We start from the raw sequence: 21,532 nt of genomic DNA on the forward strand, positions 1-21,532 counted from the left end.
GTTTAATAGAATCATTTAAATTCTTTTTATCAGGCATTAAACAAGAACATCCTTCCTCACATGGCTTTCTATCTAAGGCCCTCACAATAACGAAACGGTGCGGATGAGAAATTACACAAGCATTTAAAAAAAAAAAACTTCTTTTTTTCGTCCGTATTTTCTTTATTTCTGTGTACTCCTGAAGGTCAAAACCGACTTACCAGAAAGAAATACCACAAGGCTAAATAAACAACGCCATAATGCGAATTTTCATTTAGGGAGTTTATAAAGTTCAAGAGGCTGTAGGTGAACGGTTCTTCAGTGGTTTACTAACACAGTATATTCATTACGCGGTAAACAGATTGTATGACTCTTCCAGCATCATTCACAGGCCGGGAGGCATGTGGGTTAGCAAGGCTAATCGTAATGTAGATTTCTATTGACTGTAGTATTGACGTTAGAGCTGTGTGAATGCAAATGTGTTGTGTGGATTGTTCGTGGTGTAGCGCTCACAGTCAAAGCTTTTCATTTGAAAAGGTCTCGACAAGATGTGACTGCTAATACGTTGCATTAGCAATCGTATTACACAAGGCATGGGACATAGGCTGTCTGAATGGCATGTGAAAACGTCTGCTTTTGGTGATTTTCCTTTTTATAATTTAAAGGAACGCCATTGAAACAATTTATAGGATCATAAAGAGGACAGTGGATCACTTCTGCCCCCTAGAGGTTAAGATAGTTAAAGCAGCCAACAAAAAGCTAGTAAATCAGTCTATTCCAGTTAGAAGCTGCTTTTAGATAGATAAAATTAGATTTTAAATTGACTGCAATTAGGAAAATTCGGAGTAGTCACATCCATTTGAAAAAAATGGGTGAAAATTGGATGTCAGTAACACTTTATGATAAGGCTCATTTATTAACATGAACTAAGAATACACACAACAGCATTTATTAATTTGTTAATTTCATAATTTACTAATGCATTATTAAAATCACAAGTTGTGTTTGTGAACATTAATGTTAATGCACTGTGAACTAACATAAACAAACAATGAACAAATGTATTTTTATTAACAAAGATTAATAAGTAGTGTAATAAATGTATTGTTCATGTTAGTTAATACATCAACTAATGTTAACAATTAACACCTTATTGTAAAGTATTACCAAAATGTTTATTACAAGTTTTAAGAACTGTGATCTGGTTGGTCCTTTTTTGTAATTAATATGCTAAATTTAACAAATTGCTGCCCCTGGATTGGATAAATCTAAAAAAAAAAAAAAAAAAAAAAAAAAAAAAAACTTTTAATTACTTTTTTTTTTTTTGCATGGTTTTTATTTTTCAGTTGTAAAAAATACTGTCTATATGAAGATAAGCCTCACAACTAAACAAGACTGTAAAAAATAATAATAATAAAATAGAAGACGACGTACAGTAATTTGTAATTTAAGATTTTACAGAAAAATTCACCCATTACATTATATTCTAACAGTGGAAAAATGAGACCAAAGAAATGCATAAAAATTAAATACAATATTTTGTTTGCTTAAAAAACAGTGATAAATAAATTAGTACATTTTCTTATAAATAAGCTAGCTAATAAACATTTTATACTAAGTAGAAGTAAAAAAGAAAATCTGGAAGCACAAACAGCTTTTTCTCAGTAAATGAACACTGCATTACATGGTTAAAATGTAAGCCATACCTCAGTTCAGATTTTTTCAAAAACCTCAATTAGGCCTGCTGTGGAAAATGTTCCACTGTAAGTGAGTTCAGGTGAAATAAAAAAGGGAAAATCTTTTTAAAGACAGAAGGAGGAGCTGTTCTTGACGCATCACTCTTGCAGTGGTTATGTTGTTAATGACAATGGATCAGGCGATCCATTATCGATTGAAACACCATTTTAAAAATGCTGCTGTCATTTCAGCCCTGCAAGTAACGTATTTACCGTGACATTTCCAATTCAGTGAACTACAGACAACAACAGGTGATTTCATTGTCCTTGCAGAGAGATAAGAATGCATTTTTTGAAGTGTCTGTTTCTTGCGCTCGAGTCGATAAACGTCTTTCCACAGTTCTGACAGATGTGAGGTCTCCTGTGTGGATTCTGACATGTGTGTTCAGGTGACTTGATTGTCTAAAGTTCTTCCCACAAAAGTTGCAGTGATAAGGCTTCTCTCCAGAGTGAACTCGCAGATGAATTTTCAGCAGTCCTGGTGAGCTAAATCTTCTGCGACACACGACACACAAATACTCCCCTGTGCCGTGTGGATTTCCGTGAATATCATGATGTGGTGGGTAGCTCTCAGACAGTTCCTCTTCATGCTGAACGTCATCCAAACAAATGTCAGCCAGGTTTGTTTTGGATTCTAGAAAAGATGTAAAATTACAGTTTTTATTTACCCTGTGTTTAAAAGAAAAGTGAAACAGTATCTGACAATTTTTTTTTTTCTTGTTTGTCCTGCTGTTCTTCAGAAAAATCCTTAAGGTCCCACAAATTCTGTGGCTTTTCAGGCTTTTTGTGTATTTGAACCCTGAGGGACTCATATGCAACTATTACAGAAGGTTTAAATGCTCACTGATGCTCCAAAAGCATTAAGAGCCAGGAGTGTAAACTTTTGAACAGAATGTTATTTTGCCTATATATTTCATTTAGTACTGCCCTTCAAAAGCTACAGAAGATAATTCCATGTTTCACAGAAGACAAAATAAGTTAAATTTACTGATCTTCAAATTCCAAAAGTTTTCACCCCCGGCACTGTGTTTCCTACTGGAGCATCAGTGAGCGTTTGAACCTACCGTAATAGTTGCGTACAAGTCCCTCAGTTGTCCTCAGTGTGAAAAGATGGATCTCAAAATTATTCAGTCATTGTTAAAAATGGTTCAAATACACAAAAATGCTGAAAAACCACAGAATTTGTGTGACCTGAAAGATTTTTCTGAAGAAAAGCAGGCAATTTAACTGTTCAGGACAAACAAGGAACCACTCATAAACCACTACCACTAAACAAAACAGCTGTGGATCATTCAAATGCCCTTACGTGTTTGTTGCTGTTGTTTATCATGTGCCACTTCTTCAGTGTGTCTGACCTTCTTTACTTTGTGAATGTCCTCATTTTCACTCTTATTCTTCTTGTTCCTTTCCTGCTGTGATTGCAATTTTCTTGTAGAAAAAAGAAATACATGTTACTTCAGATTGGAAAGAATTTACACAGATTTACTAATGACATTTATTGGAAAAATCTTAGAGCCAAACTATTTTCATTGGGTGATTCTCACAAACAAGTGTCCAAATAATGTAAATAGTTACACTTGAAACAACTGATCTGTGCTAAAAGTACTAATATATATAAGCATTTTTCTAAACTTTTTGTATGTTGATAACCGCCATATTTCCTTTATCATTTCTAGTGTGTTTTCCCCCACTCATTACAATCAAGAAGACTCCATTATGACAATGAAAAAAACAAAAAACAAAACAAGCACACTGCATGGTACTGCTTTTGTTCACTTTTTTTTTTATTTCAAAATTCATTAAGAGCATAAAAATGTATAAATACTTGGTCATTTATATAATCTAAAGTAAATTTTAAGGAAATTATTACACTGACGACATAGAAAAATATGTATGTGCTAGTATTTCAGTCAGAAACTGCATGCAGTTCACTTTTTTAATAGAATATTTACATTTATGCATTTGGCAGACATAAAGGACATTAAATACATTGATTTTAGCATTTTCTGGGAATCGTACCAATGACCTTGGCACCGGCTAGTGACATACTCATAATCAGTTGAGAAAGAGGAATACAAGAATATTTTGTCCATATTTTTCAGTGACCATTAAAAAACACCATAAGGTTGAGCAGAGGAAGTGGATGGCGCTGGCTCTGGGATGACTTCAATAATGTCTTCTTTGATGTTGACTAAAACCTCCTGAAATGCTTTCTTTTTCCTGTAAGCGGCCGAATTCTCCCTCCACTTTTGCTGCTGCATTCGCAGTTCTATTGGGTTCAGATCTTTAGCGAATCTCACTTTCCCCTGAGATTTTCGCCTTTGATATCTACAAAAATGAGAAATATCAGTGAGTCAGTGTCTCTAAAAAGCTCAATCTAAAGCTGCTTTTCACATTAAGATCCCAATTCAACTTACATATAAAAGTTTGTTGTCTATAAGATTTTTTATTAAGATTTCTCATGCTCACCAAAGCTGCATTTATTTGATCATAAATAAAAAAATATTTCAGAATATTACTGTAATACTAAACTAAGAGTTATATATATATATATATATATATTACTAAAATATTAAGTAAATAACTTTTATTTAAATATAATTTAGTTCAAATGCATTTATTTGAAATAAATATTTGTAACATTACTAAATGTCTTTACCTTCACGTTTAAACTACTTAATGCATCTTTGCTAAATAAAGTATTAATAAAAAAACAAAAATAAAATCTAACTGACCCCAAACCTTTAAACTGTAATATATTACATACACACTGACAGTCAAAAGTTTTTGAACAGTAAGGTTTTTAATGTTTTTTAAAGAAGGCTTTTTATTTGTACAGCAAAAACAGTTACATTTTGAAATTATACTACTTAAAATAACAGTTTTCTATTTGAATACATTTTAAAATGCCATTTATTCCTGTGATTTCAAAGCATAATTACTCCAGTCATATGATCCTTCAGAAATCATTCTAATATTTTGATTTGCTTATTATTAATAATAATAATAATAATAATAATAATAATATGTTTGAAACAGCAGAGTAGAACTTTTACAGGTTTCTTTGATGAACAGAAAGTTCAAAAGAACAGCACTTTGTATTCTAGAAATAGTAATCTTTTTTAACATTAGAACTGTCTTTATCATCACTTCTGATCAATTAAAAGCAATTCAAATCAGCATTTTAGAATGATTTCTGAAGGATCATGTGACACTGAAAACAAGAATGATGATGCTAAAAATTTAGCTCACATTTTAAAATATATTCAAATAGAAAGCAGTTATTTTAAATAGTACAAATATTTTACAATGTTACTGCTTTTGCTGTATTTTGGATCAAATATGCAGATCTGGTGAGCAGAAGACACTTCTTTAAAAAAACTTACTGTTTAAAAACTTTTGACTGGTAGTGTACATGATCTGTTGTATAGTACGTAATACAATGCATATGTACTTGCATTGGTCATAAAGAATCTAACCTACAGTCACTCCTGAACAGTATTTCCTCATGTAAGCTGCAGTATACCTCTCTCTCTCCTTTTTCCTGTATGCCTCATGAAGCTCAGGATTCCCGTATACTTTCTGCTTGTGCTTTAGGGATCTAGCTTTTGCTGCAGCCTTCCTTCGCTCTTCATCTGCCAATCTAAACAACAAGAAAAATTCGACCTTAAAAAGGAACTATCATAAGCATTTGCCTCTGCAGGGAGGCGTCCCACTAGCCAACTCGAAAAAACTGAATACAGACTATTTCAGCTAAAAATCTCACTCTTTTCTGTTAGAGCTCTGTCATGCACTTAAGAAGAGAAGAGGGTTAACCAGCTAAATCACTGCCTCTGACTTACTTTGCCCTGTGAGTGAGTGTGATTTTGTTTATCCATCCAGGTCTTGTCGTAGATGCAATGTAGGAAAGCCCTGAAAAACGCATTACTACACATTCACAAAGGAAAACAATCAGTGTTGCCAGATCCAAACGGGACTTTTTCCAGTGGTTACTTCCTGGGCCACGAATGTCTGACTGAGAGATAAAATCAGACATGTTGGATACTGTCAGAGACTAAGCAGGGCCATTAACTCAGTAGGACGTTGAGTCACTGAGGCTATTAGCACCCACCTGCTGAGGGATGTAGCCACAGACACATAAAACAACCTGGAAATTTGCTGAAAAACTAGCTAGTGGGATGCCAGCATGTGCATTTATATGCGTATGACTGAAAGGGAGTGAGTAGTCTAGCACGACTGCCTTTTAGTTGTGACTGTAAATATAATATAGTAACTTTGCTTGAATAAATAATAACTAGGGATGTAACGATATTATCAATATCGCGATAGCAAAACTGCCTCCATATTACCGTGGTCACATGACGATATGAAACGAAACGTCTTCCGAGCAAAAAGTGTCGTTTTTAAAATATATCTAAATTTCTTATTCTAACATCACACGTCTTTAAAGTTGTGTTTTGAGTCATTATGCTTTGGCACAGTATCTGTCGAACAAACTAAAACCGAAAGTACAATAAGGCTTAATCCCTTAATCAAACCTGTTTTCGTTGCGCGTTTCAAAACTTAATTCCACTTTATTTTTGCGGCAGATGATTACAGCATTTCACTAGATTTATAAGCCTGTTTTCATTGAAGCTGGAGTTTTCTTTCAAAATAAAAGCTTAAAGGGGTCATCGGATGCCCATTTTCCACAAGTTGATATGATTCTTTAGGGTCTTAATGAAAAGTCTGTAATATACTTAGAAATTCTCAATGGTTGTGTAAAACAACACTCTTTTTACGTTGTCAAAATGAGCTCTGCAAAAATCATCCCATTCTGAGGGATTGTTCCTTTAAATGCAAATGAGCTCTGCTCGCCCCGCCCCTCTTTTCTCTCTGTGGAGTGACGAGCTGATCTGAGAGACTGTTTACTTTAGCCACATTTTGCGCGTTTAGCCGCGACAATTGCTAACTAGCACGTTATTAGGAAAGGTTATGGCAGAGATTCTTAAAAAAACTCCTTATACTCACTTCTGCTGTAGGTAAAGCTGGATCACGAATGATTTGCTCGAACATAGACGCATTTATGTAGATCGGGAGGTGCATTCCCTTCACAAACAAACGTAATCCTCTGCATGTTCAGCGGCTCAGATGTCGGGAGTAAATGACGACCACTATGTTCATTATTACATCCAGCAACAGAACACCTCAATTGCTCAATCGGAGATATTCTTGTCTAACTTACATCCCTGCTCCGGCATCGAAACAATGGAGGTTGGACTGTTACAGCTGATCTGAGGTAAGACGCTCATGTCAAACTATCGTGGGGCGGCCTCATCTGAGAATGGCTCGATTTACAAAAAAAAGGGGGATATTATTTTTTACAGATGAATTAAAAACCACTGCATGGATTTTTATCATTATAGGGTAGATTTGTACATACACTGCCAACACACATTAATGTTCAAACAACATGAGTCCAGTATGAATTGCTGACAGCAAGCGGTTTAAATGGGTAAACAATATGAAAAATTAAAAAGGAAAAATTAAAAAAGTAAGTCCAAATCTCTTTCAAAGTGTAGAAAGATAAAGCAAAAATAATACACCTATGAAATATTAATTTTCATTTATTTTACAGTGCAACTGTTTTCAAATATGGCTATTAATAATAATATAAAATTGTTATTATTATTTTAATATTCTAATTTGTTTGGCTTCCTAAAACATCAGTGTGAACGCAATTTAGACCGAGACCATATACCACAAATAAAAAGACAGTTGAGTCCCCCTTTACAGGTACAAGTCAATTTACTGACTTTCGAGTTAAGTTTTCTTAGTTAAGAACATGGGTTGGACCTCTTAATTTTGAACTGTCAAAGTGCATTAGATAGAAGAATTTAACTTTAAAATGTACTAAATATCATGAATAAGTAAATATTGTATCGTCGACTTCATATCGCAACATTGTCGAATCGTGAGATTTTAATATCGTTACCTGTCTTTCAAAATTTGGGGACCTGTATTATTATTTTTTTTAATCATTACTTTTATCCAGCAAGGAAGCATTAAACAGATCAAAAGTGACAGTAAATACATTTACAATTTTACAAAAAAAATTATATATTAAAAAAAAAAGAAATTATATTTCACATAAATGTATTTTTTATTGATTAAGAAAAAAAAACAGTTTTCACAAAAATTAAGCAAGACAACAGTTATTAGCATAAGAAATGTTTCTTAAACAGCAAATCAGCATATTAGAATAGTTTATGAAGGATCATGTGACACTGAAAAAAAATGGTGGAATGGACAGCTTAAAATTCAGCGTTGCATCACAGGAATAAATTACATTCTAAAATATATTAAAATAGAAAACAGCTATTTCAAATAATATTTTACAATGTAACCATTTTGACTGATTTTTTTTTATCAAATCTTATGGACCCCAAACTTTAGTGTGTAATTTATTTAATAATGTTTACGTACAAATATTACCATCAATTATGCTTTAACATGAAGTTCTCACTGACGTAATTTAGCACTTGCCTTACAGATTAAAGCCATCTAACTATGCTGTATTGAGAAATATGTGCAACAGTAAAGAAAGTCACAGACTGAAATTACAAGCAGTAATAGTACCAACAGTAAAGTAACATGACTTATGATGTGGTTGATCTGGATATGCTTTGATGCGTATATGAGAATCACCCAGGAAAACAAAACAAAACAAAACAAACTTTCATTGGTCACTTAAGTTTAGATTTTTTTTTTTTTTTTTTTGTAGATGTGTTTTTTAATGTATTAATAACAATGCAGACAGACTGAAACAGGAGAAAATAAATCATATTTAAGATAAAAATCTGTCTATAATATATATTTATTTCAAAATCTGCTAAATATTTTTATTGGAAATTAGATATAATTTGATCAAACTTTGATAAAACAGTAAAGAAAGTCACAGACTGAAATTAGAAGCAGTAATAGTACCAACAGTAAAGTAACATGACTTATGATGTGGTTGATCTGGATATGTTTTGATGCGTATATGAGAATCGCCCAGGAAAAGCATCAAAACCTTTCATCAGTCACTTAAGTTCCGATTATTTCTTTTGTTTTTTTAGATGTTTTTATTGTATTAATAACAGTGCAGACAGACTGAAACAGGAGAAACTAAATCATATTTAAGAAAAAAAAAATCTCTCCAATATATATATTTATTTAAAAATCTGCTAAATCTTTTATTGGAAAATTAGATATCATTTTATCAAACTTTGATAAATTGCCTTAATCTTTTAAACAGCTGAGAATAATCACCTGGACCTCTGCTTCTTGTAAATACTACTGTGTAACTGTGCATGTTATGTTTTGACAGTTAATGATGCTATGAAATTCAAATTATGTGGATTTGAAAACTCATCGATCATAAAGTAATAATTATTTATTTATTAGCAAGAAAATATTCAGTGAAGTCATTGATGCTCATGTGTTGTTGAGGTTTTTATCTCTAATATTCCAACAACAATTTTTGACAGACGTGATAATGTCCATGAAGGTGAACTATGTTTGTTTTTTTAGGTAACTGAAATGCTTTTTGTATAGTTCATTATACTTACTTTACAGAATTTTTAGTTTATTTTGTGGCTTAAGTAACTAACAGGTTACTTAGAGACTGACATGTTTGTCTTGTTAAAAATGTAACATTCAGCTATTGTGAACTATTGTGTAGTCCAGCTAGTGCATGTTTCATTTAACTACAATATGTCAAATCAAATCAACACAGATAAAACAGTAAAGATTAAATTTAAATACCTCGCTCTTATCTTGGCCAGGTCCCTCCTATGCTGCATCAACATCTCTTGATTTCTAAGGGGTAGCTGTAAAACAATGACATCCATCAATCTACATTTATGGAAAAGTGTTTGATAATACAATGAAAATAATAATACTTCACTTTAAGATACATTTACAAAGACTTACGTTAATGGTTTGTGTCTCATGTCTAGGGGAGCCAATGTGTCTAACTTTGACGTCACTGGAAGCATCACTGGTCCCTGAATCGTCCGAACTGTGTTTTGTGATGTGCTGCTGTACTTGACAGGTGGTATCTGTTTCCGAATTAGTCTCAAGTTCAGTCTTAATTCGAGGTGCTTTGTTAATAAAGGGAAAGTTATTCTCACTACTGTCCATTATTTGGGTTTCAGTGTCTTTGCTGGGCGTCTGATCATGATAAATGTCCATACATGGTGATAAAGATGCTGATTCACTGTACACAGGCATTTGCTCATCATTCTCATCCTGCTGTGTATAAACTTCTAGTTTCATATGCATCTCTGCATCCTTCAAGTCATGTTCAGATCTCCATTCCTCTGAAAATGTCTGGGTGTGTTTCTGTCCTTGAGTCTCAGAGGAGCAAGACTGTGTTTCTGTATGAATAAACACAAACAAACATACTGTAGTACTTAAACGTGTGTAACAAAGAACGCTGCATAAACGGCTGTGGTAAACGTATTAAAGACTTAATTATTCGTGTTCCCAATAAGCAAAACATAAAAACAATTCGATTTAAGGTGAACTGACTAACCAGAGTCCATCTGAACTCCTGCCTGCTGCAGTCTCCTCTTGAGCAGCTCAATCTCCTGTCTGGAGCGACAAATCTCCTCATTATATTCTGAAAATATGTCTTCCACAGCCTTAAATATCTCTTGCGCAGCTAAAGTTAATCTCTCAGTCAGAAAAACACTTAAAATCTGCAGTTTAGACATTGCGCGTTAATAAAATGTCAGTGAAGTGTACATCCACCTTTTATTTCCCCATCCATAACAGACTTCTCGTCTGTTTTGTCTGCGTACATACTGCTGTATGTCGTTGATAATCAGCTCCACCTGCTGGTCTGGATGTGTGCTCCATATTTATAAAAACAGATTATTTTTATCCTTACAAAATATAATTATTTTATGTTTACAAATTCATAAGCAAATTACCGTTGTTTAATTTTGGCATTTTATTAGTTTTGTCACTGGAAATATCTGACTGCTGAATGATTCAGCAAATCTAAATCTTTGGATGATACAGTGGACATCTCCCTACTAGATCATATCATTTTGATTCAAGAGTTCAAGATATGAGAAACATACGCTAAATAAACTCTCTGTTCTCAACAAACCAATTCACACCCTTCACCTTCAAAATAACATCTCACATCCTTTTTTCTTTCTCTTCCTGCTGCTTTTTGTTACCATGGAAACATGAATGTAACAGGATCTCTTAACACTTTTATGGTAGTTATGAAAAACAGTAACCTAAACACATACAGAAACTACAATGACTGTAATAAAAAAGGACTTCATTTTCTTATTTCTCTTAAAATATTATTTACCATCAATCTAAAACATTTCCAGCGAAATAGCATCGTCATTACAGATTGTGATACCATACTGAAACCATGGTAAAATTTTAATATGTGCTATTAGATTTTGATGGCAACTGGCAACCAAATCAAATGAGCTATTCTTTCAACAGTTTCAACAGTCTTTAGGAGAAACGGTTTATAAAACATTTTAAAATAAAAAATTACCTGAAAGAGATCAAATATTATCCTTAAACAATGTAAAATATTAATACTTAAATAATACTTAAAATAAGATTTTATGCAATGTCGGAGGGAAAAAACTGTACAATTCCACATGCAGATATAGGGGCTTCTTGAGTGTGTGCAGTGGAGAGGAGGTTTATAGTACTGGGCAGTAGATTGTGAAAATAATTCACTGTCAAAATATTATACTTAATAATATTACAATAATATCATAAAAACCCTCCTGGACCTTACTATGATCAGCCAGAATAAAATCCAACAAATCCAACGGTGAGCACACTTTTCTGACGGCCATATTTTATAAAATACAATTCAAAATGTATATTTTATGAAATGTGTCCATCAGAAATAACACACATAAGTGTGCTCACTATTAATGTTGGATTTTTTCATGTTGAAAATTTCAAAAAATTTTACTTAAATTACACCTTACTACCCCTTACTAGGGGTAGTTTCCTACGCCCCATGAGGCCTTGTGTCAAAAGTGTGAGTGTCTTCCAGTTCAAAGTGGAACATGACATTCATTCAACAGTTGACAGTAGTGATGGGCAAATGGAAGCCTCCTGAAGCACTGAGACTTTCTTCTGACTGTTTCGGGAAAAGATTCAAAGCTTTCAGAATGTTGAAAACTGCTATTTGGTGGTTAGTAAAAAATAAAGCAGCCAAAAGCTTGTGAAAGAAGGTCTGTCAGAAGAAGCATTTACCACACATTCCATAGAATGACTCATGTTAAATGTGAGTAGGAATATCAATATGATGTAACAGAGAATAATGTACATATATGAACTGCATATGGCAAATATTTAATTTTCCTGAAATATTTTGTATTCTTCATATTACTTCATATTACGTATGATTGGGTATTTGGGGTTCAAGCGCATAGCACTAAAACCCTATTGTAATTGTTAGAATGGTCATGAAAAACTCCACGTAAAACTGATCATGCAGACCAAACTGTAAGTCGTAGAGACTTGAAACTTGGGGGGCTGGTAGTACTCACACCACAGACAACGTGACCAAGGCTCGCCCCATTTGGCCTGACGGGAACCCTACAGCGAACAAAAGTACGAAATCTTTCATAACTCCTAAACCTTCAGTCGCAGGCTTAAGTGTCTTATGTACAGTAGAATTCTTGGCTCATGCCGGACAAAACGCATGCCATCAGATTTGATTGTGAGCCTCACGCAATTTTCGGGTATTTTGGATTTTTTGAAAAATCTACTTTTGCAAACTAGTCCTAGATTTTTCACCTGATCGGAACCAAACCAGTGCAAAAAGATTCTCTTCTCTTTCACAGAAAAAGTTGAACTTTCGACTGAACTGTCTCAAAGGGGTGCCAAAAACTTTTGAAAGGGGCAGGGACACTTTTAGTAATATGCCTATAACTCTGGAACAAAATGAAATATCTCCGCCAAACTGGTGTAAGAGCTCAAAAAAAAATATGGCCGCCATTGGCAGATGAAATCTGAGCACCTGTTAAGACAAGGTTAATGGAGGGCAATCGGAATGAAACTCAATGGGCCTGTTCAACTCATGGCCCCAAAGTCCTGAGAGAAATTTGAAATAAATTAGGCACTGAAGGGTGATATCGCATTTTTCGAGGGTGTAAACCACTGCACATCGAGCAGTTTTTCCGCACATACGCACAATATTCCTATCATACGTTATAACTTCTCATTCCGGACAACTTTGCCTCTAGAACCACTGCTGTCAATCAAATCGTTGGTTAAATGACTGAGAAGATGTAAAAGACCTACTTTTCCGAACTAGTCCTAGGTTTTCCCCCAGTCTGGAAAAAACCACACATATGTTTTTTTTTGTATAATTTTTGTTTGTTTTTTTTAATAAAAAAAATGTTGAAATTTACCCTTTGGGAAGCTATAACGGGGTAATTTAGAAAAGGGGCCTGCACAAATTTACCTAAAATCACAGTTTATAAACATAAAAAAACATTATATTTCTGTGGTAAATTATCTGTATTTGCCAAAAATCCTTTTTAAATCATTGATTTAGGTGGGTACAGCCTTGCTAACTGTATGTAATGTCTTTTTCCTTATATGCTAAAATGCCTTAAGCGCTTGAACCCCGCTGGATTTAAAAATGTCAGAATGAGAATAAGTCAGAATGAAAATGTGAAGTAAAGTAAGATCTGGGGGTTCAAACATTCCGACACACAAAGTGAATTAAGCACATGACCAGACAGAAAGTGAGGCTTCGTTTGTCATTGGTCAGGTAAAAAAATGTTTGCATAATCCACGCTGCTCCAAAAACTTCATCTGGACTCCTCTATCAGCTGTTGGTTCAAGAGCTCTTATCACTTGGTTTCAAGCATCACTTGGGTGGATGGGTGTACAGAATGACGTAATCTCTGAGAACTTCTATCTGCAAATCCTGAAATTACACATTAATAAATACTGCTTTAGCAAGTGCCATCATTTTTTTTAAAGCTGTGCACTGTTCCAATAAAATTCACAAGGGCCCAGCCCATTTTCTTCCACAGAACATAACAATTAAAAGTGATCCAGCTTTAAGTTAATTTGCTACTGCAGCTTTATCTATAGGGCCATTCACACAGAGCAGCACAGAATGCCTCCTCCATCATTTTATTGTCAAATAAAACAGCTCTCATGCCAACTTGCTTACTGTAAACAAAAGCTGTCAACACTTGCCCCGCCTCTAGGGTCTTCTGATTGGTCCACTGTTTTGGAACTGACACTGATGGGCGGTGCTGATTTTAAACACTGAAATTCATAACATGAAATGGCGTCTTAAATGCACAACGCACCATACAAGTCTAGCGAGTCTGCATAGAATAACAATGGAAAAGAAGCAGACTGGAATGGAAAAACACATTCTATGTGAACGGCCCCTAAGCCTTAAATCTGAAGTTTTAGCATTTTAGGACTTAGATATAGCTACAACAGTAAGGCAACTGTCAAGAATACATAGTATGTTCAAGTTGGAACCATTATGAAATGGAGCCCTTACCTGGGTTAGTAGGTTTTATCTAGAGATCTATTTGTTCACTTGGAATTTGGTCATCTTTACTTGTACTTATAGCAAAATTATCAGGAAAGGCGTTCTTTTCTTCAGTCACAGGTATAAATCAATTATTTTAGCATCTATGTTCAAGGTACGTCGTTGTCAGGGAAAGACATAATTGGAGTTGGAACACTGGCTTCCATCATCAACATTCATACAGTCATCACAGAAGCATGAATACAAGCGAGTACCCAGGACCCCACGAGAAACACACCGTACAGAATGGAGAACTTTCTGTTCAGGTTCTGAAGATTCAGTAAAACTCTGACACTGAAGAAGAACATGTGAAGGTCAAAGCTGTAAGAAAACACAAAAGGACAACATTGTTTTCGGGATTTTCCAGCTTCCAAAATTCATAGCCCTTCTGTAGAGAGATCTCCGTGAAGAATCTTTGTTATTGTTTCTTTACAGTACAGTCCTCAAGAAAATAATTCTTGTGCAACCTTAGATTTATGACAGAAAGCAGTAATGTTGTTCACAGCATCCATGCAAGTGGTATCAAACTAGTGACAATCAGGCACCTCTTCTCCACGGATGTAGTATCCTTCTTCTTCTTTAGAGGTTCATTTGTGGATCATCCAAATCTATTGATCGACAAGCTGTTTTCAGACCTCAAGCTTTCAAAGCTGCTTGTTTACATGGAGTACAACGATGCATGAAGTCTGGACACTTTTCTGCATCAGCCGGCATTTTTTTCCACATCTGCGACACTGCCATCCATTCTGCCTATTCAGATCCAGCTGTACTATTTAGAAAGCCAACATTTGTATGTGGAGTATCAGTTTGCTTTTTCATCTTTCTTTTTTCCCTCTTTCGGGACGCATCTATTTCACGGATTTGTCTTTTCTTCTCCGCTCCCATCCTCTCCCTCTCCTCTCTTTTCCTTATCCTGTTATACTCCCGTTTCTTCATCCGCTCTTCTTCTGTTAAAACTTTATTTTTTTTAGGTGATGGAGGCTTATCAGGATCTTCACACTTTTGTAACTTCTTTTTGGCTCTGAATCTTCTCTGTCGCTCACGATTATTTCCCTTATCAATTTCTGTAGCAGTAGCAGTCCTCTTTCTTCTATACTCTCTTGCTCTTGCAGCTTCCAAAGCTTTGAAGTCAGCAAATTTTACAGGGTCTTTTTTCAAACGATCCCTCCAGGCCTGACTGTATCTTGCATTGTCGGGTTTCCGCTCGTCATATTTTGACACTTCATCCTGATAGACAGACGACTGACTTTCCTTACTTTGACGCTCAGAGTTACAAGGCTGGATTGTCAAAGACATTCTGAAATGAAAATTTTGACACCATTTATATGATTTATTCAACATTTACATTGGTGGAGGAGCCTTATATATATATATATATATATATATATATATATATATACATATATCTATTATGAGAAAAAGAACTGTCAAGAATACAAAATTCTTGAAAATATTCAAATCAAGAATGTCAGAACCAGAATACGTTGTTTGTGCATAAAAAATGTCTGTCAAAATATAACTACTTCTTGTTTCTGTCCAGAACCAACACTTGTTAAATGACGTTCACTAACCTAGGAAGTTTTTTTTTGCCATTTATTCTCTTTAGCATGTAATGTGAAGTATTTCACTCAGTTTCAGAGAGTGAATAACACATATATAATCATATGCGTTATGTAATATGTACATGATCATCATATTTTTCTCCTTTTCAGAAAGCAATCTGTTTGAAGTCTGACGTCACGCATCACTGTTTTCGGGTCCAAACGTTCTATCAGATACCACGAGAAAATAACAAATGGTGCTAATATACACTCACAATGTGATTTAATACTACCAAAAAAATTATAATTCTAACCTTTAACTCTATACTGAAATCCCAGATAGCCTGACAATGAAAATATAGATGGGTCATTCTATGGAAATGTCCATTTTTCTGTCCCTAGCCTTAATAGAAATACACTTGAAAAACACTTTAGGGTTGCAATTTCTTTATATTTTAAAAGCCATGTAAAGAGGGAAAGTGCTTTTTTTTTTTTAGGTCAAAAACAGGTTTTTCTACCACTTAAAATACAATAATGTATTCATAACTATCAAATATATGATGTTAATGGCATAAAAAAACTAAATGCTGAATACACTTGTGTAATGTAAAATAAGTAGTGGTCCCCAGAAGCTGTATCACTGGTGTTACTGTTAAACGGAAATAGTTTATTTTGAGAGAGAAAAAAACAAAAAAAAATGCCCCAGTGTCTCTTTTTTTAGTTATCAGAAATTTTCTCATTTATCTCATGATTTCATATGAAGCTTTTAGTTGAAGTCACTGGTGTGACCTACTTCATTGTTAAGGAATTGTAAAAAAACTAGCATACAAATGGATTAAACTACTTAATTTAGTGAGTATACAATGATTGACAACATGTGGTTTGATACCTTGCAGCAGCCATTTTGTAAAATGCATTTTTCATGAGAATTGTCACTGGTGTTGCCTTCCTTATGGGTAACAACAAGGAAGATCAGTATATTAGGTCTTACATATGTCACTGGTGATTCATTGTGTCACTGGTGTTACTGTGTTTTTTTTTTTTTCTGTCACATTAAATAAAATATAATCTCCTTATTTCTTGCATTTTCATTATTTTTTTTAACTTTGATGACGTGCTAAAAAAAATCATAGATAAATATTTCATGGAAACCTTTAATATTGCCAAAAAAAGGTAACACCAGTGAAGTGAAGTACATAAGTGAAGCTACACTGTATGATGAATAAATCTCCTACCACACACTGCACACGTCTGTGGAGCGTTATGGCTCCGACGCGGCAACCGGAGTAGATCACGGCTTCGGCATGTGTTTCGACCCACTGTACTGCACACGTCTGCAGTGCGTTACTGCTCTGAAGCGGTCACTCTAGTCAATGCATGTGTTTATACCCGCCATGCTAAAGTTTGGCTAATCCCCCATCTCGTCCCTACACTCCCCCCAACAATCTGAATTTCCGTAGGCAGGATTAAATTTAATGATACTCTAATGGACCGCGTTGTGACCTCATTGCATGCGGAAAACAAACGCTGTAGTCCACAGGAGCCGTTCATTGTAGTTCTTGGAAAGAGATCTTCTAAAAACGAAACATCTCCCTTTGAAGTGGATTTCGAGATTTGTAACTTTGTAGATATTTTTTTTTTTATGCCCAAAGATACATACCACACACCGACTAAAATTCAAAAAGTGAAAAAGCATAATAGTACCCCTTTATTTATTTTTAATCAAATGAAAATTAAACCCTTTTATTTTTTGTCAAACAGAGGTTTACTGTTAAAATTAATACATGGAAGAATTGTGTGAACATTCAGTTTAAAAAAGTTTTAATAATTGTAGTATTTTTTTTCTGCAAATAAGTGGTTAATCTTGTTGTAATATTTATTTTTATCATTTAATATTTTAGTTCAGTTTGGCAGAAACAGGAATATTATGAACACCTACATTATACTATATATTATATTTTGATAGGTTGCCGTGAAGTTTCTGTGTATGGTATGATGCTAGTTTTTTTTTTTTCAAATGAAATGGTAAAATTCACATGAAGTGATTCTCACAGCAAGATTAAGTTTATGTGTTCATGTCGTCATATAGTGAGAGGCAGAGGCCGAAAAATAACCGCGAGCGTCACGCGTGCTTCGTCACGTGTTTAGTAAACAAAACCACGTCTCTGCCATTCATATATACAGGGGCAAACGGAACATGCAGATATTTATATTTAACTTTTTGCGTTTCATTCGCCTTCATGTAGAGACAGAAATGACATGCCGTTGTCTAAATAAGATAAATAACATAAGTCTATTTAGTTTGTTTAATAAAAGAACAAGACCTGTTCTAGAGGAAAGGTAACCTTAAATGACTTTTGTTATATAGAATGTAAATAAAATTAAATAAAATATACAGAAAATAAAATTAAATAAAGTTATCTTACATGTTAGTGACTGACATGTTTGGCTTGAGTGTTTTTTTGTTTTTATTGTCTTCTGCAGCAAAAATTATTTAAACCCATGAAAATGCAGATCCTTTTTGAAACTGTTGTTCTATTATTATTACCCCTCAGCAGATTTTGACTCAATTACAAAATGTCAACTCAAATCAGCACAGAGGAAAAATGCAATTCAAGCAATTCAAGTACCTCTGTCTTATCTGGGCCAGCTCCATCCTATGCTGCATCAACATCTCTTGATTTCTGAGTTGCAGCTGAAAAACAATGACATCCATTAGCTCACATTTATGAACAAAAGTTTTAAATTAAATTAAACCAATAAAACTTCACTTCAAGAGGAGTTTTCTACATATACACAGACTTACATTAAACGTTTGTATCTCATGTCTGGTGGAGCCAATGTGTCTAACATTGATTGTGTTGCTGTCACTGGAAGCATCACTGCCTCCTGAATCATCCAAGCCGTGTTTTGTGATGTGCTGCTGTACTTGACAGGTGGTACCTGTTTCAGAATTACTCTCAAATTCAGTCTTAATTTTAGGTCCTTGGTTAATAAAGGTAAAGTTATTCTCACTGCGGTCCATCATTTGGGGTTCAGTGTCTTTGCTGGGCGTCTGATCATGATAAATGTCCATACATGGTGATAACGATGCTGATTCACTGTACACAGGCATTTGCTCTTCATTCTCCTGCTTTGTATAAACTTCTAGTATCATGTGCATCTCTGTATCCTTCAAGTCATGTTCAGATCTCAATTCCTCTGAAGATGTCTGGGTGTGTTTCTGTCCTTGAGTCTCAGAGGAGCAAGGCTGTGTTTCTGTATGAATAAACATAATAAATAAACATACTTAAGTTCTAATAAATGTCAGGTGTGTATACATGACAAGCGTAAATTAGCAAAACTTAAACATGAATAACAAAGAACGCTGCATAATAGTAAGGCAAAGTGTTTTCTTCATTGGCTCTATTGGGATGATCTAAACATAAATACTGTAAAATAGGTAAAGGGGCGTGGCTGATAAGTGCTTAGGTATACGTTTCCTCTTAAGTAAACGCATATTCGTGTTTATAAAAAACATAACCTGAAAATAATAAGTATTCGTATCGATTTAAGGTGAACTGACTAACCAGAGTCCATCTGAACTCCTGCCTGCTGCAGTCTCCTCTTCAGCAGCTCAATCTCCTGTCTGGAGCGACAAATCTCCTCATTATATTCTGAAAATATGTCTTCCACAGCCTTAAATATCTCCTGCGCAGCTAAAGTTAATCTCTCTGTCAAAAAATCACTTAAAAGCTGTAACGTAGACATTGTGCTTTGATAAAATGTCACTGAAGTGTTTATCCACCTCTTATTTCCACATCTATAACATTTCTCGTCTGTTGTTTTGTCTCCGTTCATCCTGCTGTTGCTGGTTGATAATCAGCACCACCTGCTGGTCTGGATGTGTCCTGAACATATAAACCGATTTTTCTTATCCTTACATAATATTTTATATTTAAAAATGAACCTATTATCGGTGACTAATGGCAAATTGCCCTTTAATTTTAACAATTTATTACAGCTTTGCCACGAAAAACGCTTAGTTTTCGTACTTATAAAACTGAAAATATCTGACTGCTGAATGGTTCAATTTACCAGTCAGAATCAATCATTCCAGAGAGCTGTGAAATGTTTTCACTTAATGACTGTTAAAAAGCCCTTTGGTCTATTACAAACTATAAATCAAAATTTTTGATAATACAGTGGACATCTAAGACCATGTAATTTTGATTCAAGAGTTCAAGATGTGAGGAACAAATACACGCATAAAATCTCTCTCTCTCCTCCGCAAACCAGTTCACACTGTTTACCTTCAAAATAACATCTCACATCCTTTTTTCTTCCTCTCCCTGTGGCTTCCAGTTACCATGGAAACACCAGTGTAATATGATTTCTTATAATACATTTATGGTTTTATGAAAATTGCAATCGAAACACATTTAGAACGTTTAATGACTATAATAAAAAAGGATGTGATTTTCTTTTTCTTCCTAATAAATGATTTAGCATAAATCTACAAAATTTCCACCAAAATACCATCATCATTATAGTTTGTGTTACTGTACTGGAGCAGCCATGGTAATTTTTTAAATAAAAACCATTAGATTTTGATGGCAACCAAATCCAATGAGCTATTCTTTCAACAGTTAGAAATAGGTTTATTCAACTTTTTTTTTTTAAATCACCTGAAATGGGTTTAAATAATAGAAACTGCCTTAAATTGCCTGTAAAATATTGACACTTAACTTAAATAACAAGAATTTATGCCATGTCAGAGGAGAAAAATGGTAGTAATTCCACATGCACTCAAACACACAGGGGCTCATGGAGTGTGTGTGCAGTTGAGAGCAGGTTTATGGTGCAATGGATGGTGAAGAATAAGTCATTGTTTGACAGGGCCAGCTGTCAGCTCCACTCTTCCTCACGACAGGCCTTGCCTGGCCACCTGCCTGCTATTCTCCAACTATGGTCACAAACTCTCTCTTCAGACCACCTCAGATTAGTGCCAAAACACATTACTTTCTTGCTAATTGCCATTTTGTATTGTTCGGTAAAAAACAAGTAGCCAGCTGCTCTTGAATAATTTTCAAAGAACCAAATATCATGACTTGCAGAATATATACTACAGTTTATGAGCTTGATGTCAATAAAATTATTATTATTTCTTTTTTATTTATTTATACTTTAATGTATATTTTTAATATTTTTGAAAGAAATGAATCATTTTAAATTGTTCAGTACTTTTCAAATAGTTCACAATTTCTATTACAAATCAAAACATTTGTCAGTTTCCATAAACTGTTTTACATTGACAATAACAAGACAAGTTTCTTGAGTGCCAAATCAGCATATTAGACAGCGAAGACTTGGAGTAATGACTGCTAAAAATTCAACTTTGCAATAAATAAATAGGTTAGTCAATCATTAAAAAAAATAATTAATTGTGATTAATCCCACCTAACATTAAAGTTTTTAAATACACTTTTATAATGCAGTCATTTCACATTCAGTCTTCGAATCAACTGAAGACAGTTGTTTTTAATATTTGTTAAATATTTTTTTAAAGACTGAAGGTGAGTATCACTGATTGTTGTATTTCGTGCTTATTTGGGCTGGTTAGTAAAGTTTCGAAACACTGATACCAATATTACTAATATCTCTAGGAAATTGTTCTTTTTTTCCTAATATTTAGCCACTTACTATAA

General features: G+C 34.2%; 2 protein-coding genes across 10 annotated transcripts; both read right to left on the reverse strand.

The window, feature by feature from the left end:
* Positions 1 to 1,050: 1,050 nt before the first annotated feature.
* On the reverse strand, positions 1,051 to 15,044 carry LOC127173105 (zinc finger protein 660-like). Of its 4 annotated transcripts, none has more exons than XM_051122759.1 (5): positions 10,276 to 15,044; positions 9,672 to 10,117; positions 9,504 to 9,568; positions 3,071 to 3,143; positions 1,051 to 2,349 (listed from the first exon to the last, which is right to left on the reverse strand). In XM_051122759.1, exons 1-5 carry the CDS (start codon positions 10,454 to 10,456, stop codon positions 2,185 to 2,187), a joined length of 930 nt encoding a protein of 309 aa, XP_050978716.1. In that variant the 5' UTR covers positions 10,457 to 15,044; the 3' UTR covers positions 1,051 to 2,184. The 4 variants fall into 4 exon arrangements, with proteins under 4 accessions (XP_050978716.1, XP_050978714.1, XP_050978717.1 ...); XM_051122757.1 differs by having other exon boundaries at positions 1,052 to 2,349; positions 3,022 to 3,143; XM_051122758.1 differs by lacking the exons at positions 1,051 to 2,349; positions 3,071 to 3,143 and adding exons at positions 3,189 to 4,043; positions 5,242 to 5,358.
* LOC127173104 (uncharacterized) lies at positions 10,454 to 19,674 on the reverse strand. Of its 6 annotated transcripts, XR_007828716.1 has the most exons (6): positions 19,415 to 19,674; positions 18,652 to 19,103; positions 18,476 to 18,540; positions 14,275 to 15,601; positions 13,930 to 14,027; positions 10,454 to 13,677 (listed from the first exon to the last, which is right to left on the reverse strand). XR_007828716.1 is itself a non-coding variant. In XM_051122756.1 (4 exons), exons 1-4 carry the CDS (start codon positions 19,593 to 19,595, stop codon positions 15,055 to 15,057), a joined length of 1,245 nt encoding a protein of 414 aa, XP_050978713.1. In that variant the 5' UTR covers positions 19,596 to 19,674; the 3' UTR covers positions 10,454 to 15,054. The 6 variants fall into 6 exon arrangements, 1 of the variants encoding a protein (XP_050978713.1); XR_007828715.1 differs by having other exon boundaries at positions 10,454 to 14,625; positions 14,850 to 15,601; XR_007828714.1 differs by lacking the exon at positions 13,930 to 14,027.
* Positions 19,675 to 21,532: the final 1,858 nt, after the last annotated feature.

The sequence above is a fragment of the Labeo rohita genome, chromosome 11 (assembly GCF_022985175.1).
Source record: "Labeo rohita strain BAU-BD-2019 chromosome 11, IGBB_LRoh.1.0, whole genome shotgun sequence".
In the NCBI taxonomy this organism is placed as follows: Eukaryota; Metazoa; Chordata; class Actinopteri; order Cypriniformes; family Cyprinidae; genus Labeo; species Labeo rohita.